At 46.1% G+C, this 10,823-nt stretch overlaps 1 protein-coding gene across 1 annotated transcript in view; it reads left to right on the top strand.

Moving 5' to 3' along the window:
- The first annotated feature begins 2,182 nt into the window (after positions 1 to 2,182).
- LOC124006326 (calsyntenin-2-like) overlaps positions 2,183 to 10,823 on the top strand; it is a 521,555-nt gene continuing 512,914 nt past the window's right edge. Inside the window, exon 1 of the mRNA XM_046316283.1 lies at positions 2,183 to 2,603. Coding sequence (XP_046172239.1) covers positions 2,522 to 2,603 — 82 coding nt within the window. The 5' untranslated portion in view covers positions 2,183 to 2,521. The remainder of the gene's footprint in view (positions 2,604 to 10,823) is intronic.

Here is a 10,823-nt window from a genome sequence, read left to right as displayed (position 1 = left end):
AAGTATGCTTGGGGTCATTGTCCATTTGGAAGACCCATTTGTGACCAAGCTTTAACTTCCTGACTGATGTCCTGAGACGTTGCTTCAATATATCCACATAATTGTCCTCCTCATGATGCCATCTATTTTGTGAAGTGCACCAATCCCTCCTGCAGCAAAGCACCCACATAACAGGATGCTCCCACCCCCATGCTTCACTGTGGGGATGGTGTTCTTCATCTTGCAAGCAATGTTCATTATGTCCAACCAGTTCTATTTTTGTTTGATCAGACCAGGGGACATTTCTCCAAAAAGTATGATATTTGTCCCCATGTGCAGTTGCAAACCGTAGTCTGGCTTTTTTTATGGAGGTTTTGGAGCAATGGCTTCTTCCTTGCTGAGCGGCTTTTCAGGTTATGACGATATAGGACTTGTTTTACTGTGGATAGAGATACTTTTGTACCTGTTTCCTCCAACATCTTCACAAGGTCCTTTGCTGTTGTTCTGGGATTGATTTGCACTTTTTGCACCAAAGTACGTTCATCTCTAGGAAGACAGAAGGCATCTCCTTCCTGAGATATTGTTTGTACAGATGAATGTGGTACCTTCAGGTGTTTGGAAATGGCTCCCAAGGATGAACCAGACTTGTGGAGGTCTACAATTTCTTTTCTGAGGTCTTGGCTGATTTATCTTGATTTTCCCATGATGTCAAGCAAAGAGGCACTGAGATTGAAGGTAGGCCTTGAAATACATCCACAGATACACCTCCAATTGACTCAAATGATGTCAATTATCTTATCAGAAGCTTCTAAAGCCATTACATTATTTTCTGGAATTTTCCAAGCTGTTTAAAGGCACAATCAACTTAGTGCATGTAAACTTCTGACCCACTGGAAATGTGATACAGTGAAATAATCTGTCTATAAACAATTGTTGGAAAAATGACTTGTGTCATGCACAAAGTAGATTTCCTTACCGACTTGCCAAAACTATAGTTTGTTAACAAGAAATCTGTGGAGGGGTTGAAATACGAGTTTTATTGAGTCCAACCTAAGTGTATGTAAACTTCTGACTTCAACTGTATTAATGCAGAAATAACATGCAAAACAGGCAACATTTGTTTTGCTAAAAATGTGAAGCTTAAAACAGGTGGTGCTCTATCATAATTTTAACCTGACTTTGTTGACTTACTGTGTGAGGTGAAGAAACAATGAGTGAGAAGCTCAGTTTATTGGTGATGGTAAGTTCAGACAATCAGAAATCCTACATTTCAGTGCAGCAGGCCATTTAGCCGATTTCTATGAATGCTCAGATTCGCACGCTCGGTCAACGTTATGACAACAGAGAACGCAGACACATGCACATTGTTCACATAGAGCCTCCAAACAAAATACCATTTTAAACAAATGCAAAACTCCTAAATGATAGTATGAATGAAATAAACCAAAACGTGTTTCTCACAAGTGTAACAGGTTGTGAACTCTGCAAACAACCTTTCAATTCTGAGAATGAGAAACTGTATAGGCCCAATTTAACCCATGCACGGAAGTTAATGTCACCAAAGGAAAGGGATGAACAGTAAATGTACTACTGGTGACATATGTAATGGGGAATTGATACAACTAAACAATCCTTGGGCAAACAGTTAACACAATGAAAAAAGGAATGCCCAAGAATTGGCGGGAGACAGCTCAGCCTATTCTGGAGAGCTGGGCCCATTCTGGATAGAGATGCGCCAATATCTTCGTCACACCCCCCTCCCTAGTTCTTGTCTCAACATTTAAAATGATATCTAAGACACATTATCTTCACACATATTGTGGATGTATTGCTTTTCACTGACAGCCAGCATCTCAATAATCAGCTAGGCCTGTTGCCATGCCCCCAATAGCTTTATTAGAAAGGTGATTTCTTTCAATCTCCCTGCACTCGGCACCCCAGTCCTGCAGCTATGGATATATATTCAGTAGGTGGAGATAAGTGGGTAAGATACATCCTCGTGACAGTGGTAGTCTAATGAGCTAATCATCAGTATAACATTCACAATTAATTATCATGATCAAATCGGTCAGATTAATAATTTCAGACGAGGAGAGGAGAAATGTGTGATCGCGGTGCTGTTTAGTAATAGGAGGGAGCGGTATGAGAGAATACAATATTAATATGAATCCATTCCTCTCCTCCCCGTGACGTAACAGTCCAGTCCGGGGTAGCGATGGTCTACGGTCAGGTCTTATCACTAAGCAGTTAGTTGTGCATCGAACGAGCAACGAACGAGCTCTGGTAACTATACCGCGCATCTTCACGGTTTCTTCGCGGAACAAGCCTCCTTCCCTGCCTCGCTTTTCGTATACCACGCGCGTATTATACCACTCTTAGCTCGCTATCTTTAGTCCGAGTCCGGCATATCATCAGTGAACAGTTTTACAGCTTGAAGAAGAGAGAACGTTGGGACAGGCTGAATTGAAGGAGCGGGTGGAAAAGATCGGAGAGAGAGGAGAGAGGTCACCGTGCCCTGTCTGTATTTCGCTCACACCACGCCATGAATATGCAGCGTATATCCGAGGTGGTGCTGCTGGTGGCCGGGTTTGCTTTGGGGCTCTGTGCTTGTCACACCGTGAAAGGTAGGTGAAAGGGAACTTGGCGTTACCTACCCCAACCGTCCTGCGTGGTGCGCTCTCACTCTGCAATGTGCTTCTTGTAGAAGAGGTGGCGATGGGAGGGAGCATAGGAAGAGATGGTCCATATCGGAGCATTTTGACCACTAATGTGGGCTGATCGCGCTGTGATTCTGTTCATTTAGACCCTCTGATATGATATGGTTATACGGCTGTTATTTGTAGAGCTTCCGGGGCTCGGGGTGGATTTGTTCATTGTAGGGAGGCTGGCGGAGGAGTGAGCAGAGGTGCCTCTGGGACAGGAGGAGTGATGCCGTTGCGTTGAGTGTAACAATGTGTCCAAGTTTTCACTGTGACATAGGTCTATTAATATAGTCTCTCGCCATGTGATAGACATATTTTAGCCTGCCTTCTCTAATCTGCCAAGACAGATCTTAGGTTGTCTAAGAGATATGAGGTGGTAATATTAATAGATAGTATGATGCTGCCAATGCTGCTGATGGTGATGGTACTGATGGTGGTGATGATGATGATGCTTGTTACTATTATTAGCCGTTTAATTGTAATGATCAGCCATAGCATTATCATCACAGGCCGTATAGGCTAATGCTGTTATTGCAGAATTATGATTTATTGATATCGATAATGGATGTTATTGGGGACCGCACTCCCTTGGTGGGATAAATATATCAGTGTTACCGCACATAGGAGACTAACTGCTCTCGAGCTGCTCACGAGCAACTCCGGTGCCACAGGTGAACTGGTTGATCTGGCACCAGGTACACGTAATATACTCCCCGTAGACTGGGGCTTCTGTTGCACCTGGCAGCATTGGCAGGTGTCGGAGGCATGATTAGGTGTTGCTCAGCGCGAGTCCCTGTGCGTCGGATAGAAAGCAGCCTTTGCGCCTGGCTTCTCGTGCGCCCAATAGGCATATATTGTCTCTATATGTTAGTAGCCGAGTAGTATGGAGACGTATGATAATAACCAATGGCCTGATTATGGAGTCCAAGCTTGTGCTTCACCTGCATTTTCATTTGAATATGATTATAGCCTGACCCTGAGCAGAGCTCAAACCAACGGCAAACAGTGTGTGAGAGAGCGAGCGGGAGAGAATGCGTTGTCAATGGTGCTGATTTGCAATAAATGACTGAGCGTGTTTTAATGCGGTGTCCGTGGTGCTAAAGTTACCAATACATGTGTTTGTTGGTGTTTGCGTGTAACTGTACACATGCTCTGTCCTCAACTCCACCCACAAATGTGTAGACTTTGTCCATCTGGAGATTGCATGGTAGTATCTCAGGACTGTAGGGCTTTTCGAGCCCCTGCTCGGCTGCGAAGTAAGAAGTAAACAAAGTAACGCCCAGTCAATGGGGGTGGAAACTCTGGCACAACACGGTTCTAATTGAGTCCCCAGGGCCGCAACGCAGCTCTAAATTCGGGAGAACATGAGAACCCATTGTTCAATTTACAGTTTGTGCTGTTATCCTGGCCCACAAGCCGCATTTTGAAGTTGCACCTTTAAGTCCGTGTAAAAGCGAGAGAAACACGCGTGTGAGACATACAGTAACATTCTGAAAAAATGTCATTTGTTTTCTTCTGCCTTCCAAATTCAACAGTTGAACGGTGCATCTATGACATTTAAGTAACTAGAGAAAACTCTTGAATTGGTTGTTCTCCTCGAACTTTTTGAGGTGCGCTATTCCACTGTCATTTTCCGTTTAGCCACCGTTTCATTGCAAGAACCGTGAATGAATAATCAACTCCCTTTAATTAATCAAAGTCACCATCAAGTCACCCGCTCAAAATCTAGAGCTGTGTGTTTGTGTATGTATGCCCATGTTGACAGCAGCTAAGTAGCAGCAAAGAAGTGGCGAAGCTATTTACAAAGACATTATTGCATTCACGGTTGCACTGCACGCTGTGGCTTAAACGAACCCACCATGTCTCACGCTCAGCTGCGTGGTGGGGATATTTTTTTTTTTCGGGTGAGTAGAAAGCAGTGCATGTTTGTTGTTGTTGCCAGAGCTGCCGGGAGCTGCGATTTTGTGTAATTCCATGCAATATGAACTCGGAATTTAGATAGCTCATTACCTGCAGTATGTGTATTTTAATTTACCCTCAGTGTCTGTTTCCATGGAGGAACCTTTTTTTTTTTGGGGGGGGGGGGGTTCAATCAGAAAGTATACACATACTTAAAATGTAATATGACTCAGTCAATAGAGGATGCAAAGTATTACTTGGTGATACGTATTGGCCTGCTGCAGGAGTATTTGGGCTGCTGTTGTTAGATTAATGTATATGTGGAAATGAGGTACATAATGCAGAAATGTATTATTCAGTGCACAGAGTTTAAATAAATCAAATAAAGAGTTGTGATTAACAGAATCGTCCACCTTCATCAAAAACATAATGTATTATTTCAATATAGACTATGCTTCCTCTTCAGAAAACCTGAACTATAAACGGATTATACCAAACATTAGGAACAAATTTGTAATATTGTGTTGCACGTTGAATTTGTCAGCGTGTTTTGTATACTCAGTGTACATTGTTCATTCAATAATATTATTTGGTGTGTGTGTGTGTGTGTGTGTGTTCGATATAATAAGCAGAAGAGCGAAAGGAAAGAGGACCCCATCAGCCAATAAAAAAGGCGTGACAAAACAAGCGTCAGATTTATGTCCTCCTTTTCAGAGAGGAAGTGCATTATGGGAGCGCTCCATAAATCGCTGGCCGGGCCAGACAGTGACACAGGAGGCAGTACAAATCCTGCCTGACGTGCAGCGACTGGAAAACCATGGTTCAACATGGATGACGACATTCTGTTACCTCACTGATCTCAGTACAGCCTTGCTGATCTCAGTACAGCCTTTCTGATCTCAGAACAGCCTTTCTGATCTCAGAACAGCCTTGCTGGTTTCTCCTATTTTTTTTTAGATCTGGCTCAAAAACCAAGGCTCAGTGTAGACGAGTGCAGTAGATCCTAGATCAGCAATATCTGTCATTTTAGATCAGGCTCAGCATGGAGTAGAGTTATTTCACTGATCTCAAATCAGTGCTCTTATATCAGATTATGGCAAACTATGGAGGGGGAGTGCTACCTCATTGATCTCAGATCTGCTTTATCTGCCTTACTTCAGATCTGGGTTTTGCTAATAGAGTAGTGTCAAATCAGCGTATTATTCTTGTACAGACCAATGTTTAGTGACCAACTCAGTGGCCTTGTTGTTCGAGAGTCTGTTCAGAGATTGCAAGGTTGGGAGTTTGATCCCCTGCTGAGTCATAGCAAATACTGTAAAAATGGGACCCAATGCATCTCTGCTTGACACTCAGTATTAAGGAGATAGATTGGGGATACGGCCCTGCGATAGACTAGCGTCCTGTCCAGGGGGTGTACTTGTACTGACTACCGCTACAGAAAAAGGAGAGAGGCAATCTCCAGGCTACTTAATTACTTTAGTGTAGGAGTTCAGAGCAGAATAGTATTATCCTAATGATCTCACAAGAGATATAGCTCAGACTCTGGGTTCTTGTTCCAATATCCACTACAACACTCCACTGAGATATGCAAATGTGAACATATGTGGAGTATATCACCGTTTAATTCAGAAGAATACAAAAGGTTACAGGTGTATGTATTACGGTGAGCTTATAGCCTGTGGCAATAGTACCTCTGAACCACAGAACACCCAGTTTGCTTTTCAAGGTCTCACTAAATTCTCCCTCCCTCCCTCCCTCCCTCCCTCCCTCCCTCCCTCCCTCCCTCCCTCCCTCCCTCCCTCCCTCCCTCCCTCCCTCCCTCCCTCCCCTCCCTCCCTCCCTCCCTCCCTCCCTCCCTCCCTCCCTCCCTCCCTCCCTCCCTCCCTCCCTCCCTCCTCCTCTTCAGACATTGCTCATGGCTGTGATTATGTCTTCATGGTCTCTTGTCTCTTGCACTCCTTTCTAGTTTTGTGGAAGGTGAACTGTGTATGTGTGTGTTTGGCGATAAGCCTCTACTAATCACAGTGGGATGGTGAGCTCCCTTGCTCCCCTCCTCTCCCTCTGTGTAGCTATGGCTGACCATACTTAGCACTAGACACTTAAAGAGCTGCAGTTAGTTTCAGAATGGTTGACTATGAATAAGTTAGTCTTAGATATTTGGGACAAATCATTCACTAAATCCTAAACCTCATTTAAATCTTGTAATAAATAGTGTGGAAATTCAGCAAGTTGATGTGACTAAACTGCTTGGAGTAAACCTGGATTGTAAACTGTCATGGTCAAAACATGTTGATACAATAGTTGCTGGGGAGAAGTATGTCCATAATAAAGCGCTGCTCTACCTTCAACACCATAGTACCCTCCAAGCTCGTCATCAAGCTCGAGACCCTGGGTCTTGACCCCACCCTGTGCAACTGGGTACTGGACTTCCTGACGGGCCGCCCCCAGGTGGTGAGGGTAGGCATCTCCTCCCCGCTGATCCTCAACACGGGGGCCCCACAAGGGTGCGTTCTGAGCCCTCTCCTGTACTCCCTGTTCACCCACGACTGCGTGGCCATGCACGCCTCCAACTCAATCATCAAGTTTGCGGACGACACAACAGTGGTAGGCTTGATTACCAACAACGACGAGACGGCCTACAGGGAGGAGGTGAGGGCCCTCGGAGTGTGGTGTCAGGAAAATAACCTCACACTCAACGTCAACAAAACTAAGGAGATGATTGTGGACTTCAGGAAACAGCAGAGGGAACACCCCCCTATCCACATCGATGGAACAGTAGTGGAGAGGGTAGCAAGTTTTAAGTTCCTCGGCATACACATCACAGACAAACTGAATTGGTCCACTCACACTGACAGCGTCGTGAAGAAGGCGCAGCAGCGCCTCTTCAACCTCAGGAGGCTGAAGAAATTTGGCTTGTCACCAAAAGCACTCACAAACTTCTACAGATGCACAATCGAGAGCATCCTGGCGGGCTGTATCACCGCCTGGTACGGCAACTGCTCCGCCCTCAACCGTAAGGCTCTCCAGAGGGTAGTGAGGTCTGCACAACGCATCACCGGGGGCAAACTACCTGCCCTCCAGGACACCTACACCACCACGCTGTCATTGACACTGACCCAACTCCAGCCACTTTAATGATGGGAATTGATGGGAAATGATGTAAATATATCACTAGCCACTTTAAACGATGCTACCTTATATAATGTACTTACCCTACATTATTCATCTCATATGCATACGTATATACTGTACTCTACATCATCGACTGCATCCTTATGTAACACATGTATCACTAGCCACTTTAACTATGCCACTTTGTTTACTTTGTCTACATACTCATCTCATATGTATATACTGTACTCGATACCATCTACTGTATGCTGCTCTGTACCATCACTCATTCATATATCCCTATGTACATATTCTTTATCCCCTTACACTGTGTATAAGACAGTAGTTTTGGAATTGTTAGTTAGATTACTTGTTGGTTATCACTGCATTGTCGGAACTAGAAGCACAAGCATTTCGCTACACTCGCACTAACATCTGCTAACCATGTGTATGTGACAAATAAAATTTGATTTGATTTAACAACACTGTCAACAGGCAGGTCCTACAGGTCCTAGTTTCTACCTTCTTAACAACTCTATTAACAAGGCAGGTCCTACAGGCCCTACTGTTGTCGCACCTGGACTACTGTTTGGTCGTGTGGTTAGGTGCCACAAAGAGGGCCCCCTAAAAATGACAATTGGCTCAGAAAAGGGCATCACAGCTGGCCCTTAAATATACATGGAGAGCTCACGTTAATAATATGTATGTAAATCTATAATGTCCAAAAGTGGAGGAGAGATTGACTCCATCACTAAGAAATGTTGACAAGCTGAATCTACAGAGCTGTCTGTTTAAACTACTAGTACACAGCTCAGATACCCATGCATACCCCACAAGACATGCCACTAAAGGTCTCTTCATAATCCCCAAGTCCAGAACAGACTATGGGAGGCACACAGTACTGCATAAAGCCATGACTACATTAAATTCTATTCCACAGCGGATAACTGATGCAAGCCGTAGAATCAGATAAAAAACAGATAATAATACACCTTATGGAACAGCGGAGACTGTGAAGAGACACACACACACACATGAGAAGACATGCTGTCACGTTCTGACCTTTATTTCCTTTGTTTTGTCATTATTTAGTATGGTCAGGGCGTGAGATGGAGTGGGCAGTCTATGTTTGTTTTTCTATTATTTGGGTATGGGACGATGTATTGGATGGCAAGGGTTGCTACACATGGGAGGAGATCCTGGCGGGATAAGATCGCCTTCCATGGGAACAGGTGGAGGCAGCTAGGAGAGCAGAGGCAGCCGGAGAGAGGAGCCGGCGACATGAGGGAACACGGCTGGCAAGGAAGCCCGAGAGGCAGCCCCAAAAATTTCTTGGAGGGGGGCACACAGGAGGTGTGGCGAAGCCAGGTAGGAGACATGAGCCAACTTCCTGTGCTTACCGGGGGGCTAGAGAGACCGGGCAGGCACCGTGTTATGTGGTGGAGCGCACAGTGTCCCCAGTGCGGGTGCATAGCCCGGTGCGGTACATTCCAGCTCCGCGTATCGGCCGGGCTAGAGTGGGCATCGAGCCAAGACATGAAGCCGGCTCTACGCATCTGGTCCCCAGTGCGTCTCCTTGGACCGGCTTACATGGCACCAGCCTTGCGCTCGGTGTCCCCGGTTCACCTGCATAGCCCAGTGTGGGCTATTCCACCTCGCCGCACTGGCAGGGCGACCGGGACCATTCAACCGGGTAAGGTTGGGCAGGCTCGGTGCTCAAGAGCTCCAGTGTGCCTGCACGGTCCGGTCTATCCGGTACCACCTCCACGCACAAGCCCTCCGGTGGCAGCTCCCCGCACCAGGCTTCCTGTGCGTGTCCTCGGCCCAGTACCACCAGTGCCAGCACCACGCATCAGGCATACAGTGCGTCTCGCCTTTCCAGCGCTGTCAGAGCCTTCCTCCTCTCCAGTGCTTCCGGAGTCTCCCGCCTGTCCAGCGCTGTCAGAGCCTTCCTCCTCTCCAGTGCTTCCGGAGTCTCCCGCCTGTCCAGCGCTGTCAGAGCCTTCCTCCTCTCCAGCGCTGCCGGAGTCTCCCGCCTGTCCAGCACTGTCAGAGCCTTCCTCCTCTCCAGCGCTGCCGGAGTCTCCCGCCTGTCCAGTGCCGCCAGTCTGCCCAGCGCCGCCAGTGCCGCCAGTCTGCCCAGTTGTCTCTGATTGAGAATCATACTTAGGTAGCCTGGGTTTCACTGTGTGTTTGTGGGTGATTGTTCCTGTCTCTGTGTTTGCACCAGATAGGGCTGTTTTAGGTTTTCACGTTTCTTGTTTTTGTTAGTCTGTTCATGTATAGTTTTCTTCATTAAAGAACCATGAATAGAAACCACGCTGCATTTTGGTCCGCCTCTCCTTCACCACAAGAAAACCGTTACACATGCACTCTACACACACTTACATGTGGATTTTGTATTGTAGATACGTGACAGTAGAGTAGTGGCCTGAGGGCACACAATGTGTTGTGAAAAGTGTTATGTAATGTAATATTTTGAATTGTATATAACTGCCTTAATGTTGCGTGACCCCAGGAAGACTAGCTGCTGACTTGGCAGGAAGTCAAGGGGATCCTTAATAAATAGAAATACTACATACTGGACACTCTCTGAGGCCCAATGATTTACTCTCTGAGGTGTGAAGCAGGGGGAGAGATGGAGAAAAGAGGAAGAGCGAGGTGTGAGTGGAGAAAACACCAGAGGCTTTTATAGAATTAAGACAGAATGTCCTGTGTCTGAGAGTGCTCCCTGAGGAGAGGAGAGGAGAGTAAAGATTGTTTAGCGAGGGAAAGGAATAACACAAGCAATTAGAGACAGACAGAGAAAAGTAGACCCACTCCCTCACCCCAGTGTTCCCCTCACCTTTTAACAGCAGCAGCAGGAGACATCAAACACCTCGCAAACCCATTACAACCCAGTGTCTCCAGCGTGTGTGCGTGCGCGTGCGTGCAACTGTGACTGCGTGTGTGAGATAGAGAGAGCGATTAAGGGTGTGTGTGTATTTTGTTTGTTTTTCACACAACAGTAAAACAGAACAGAAGCTTTTAGAGGCTGTTGGCTACACTCTTCCCTGACACTTCAGCCAACTGTCTGGACATGCCCTTACACACACTCCCAGCCCGGAGTGCTAACCACCATCCTCCACTTCT

Source organism: Oncorhynchus gorbuscha, linkage group LG19 (genome assembly GCF_021184085.1).
Source record: "Oncorhynchus gorbuscha isolate QuinsamMale2020 ecotype Even-year linkage group LG19, OgorEven_v1.0, whole genome shotgun sequence".
Classification (NCBI taxonomy): Eukaryota; Metazoa; Chordata; class Actinopteri; order Salmoniformes; family Salmonidae; genus Oncorhynchus; species Oncorhynchus gorbuscha.
This window is presented reverse-complemented; position numbering and strand designations above follow the sequence as displayed.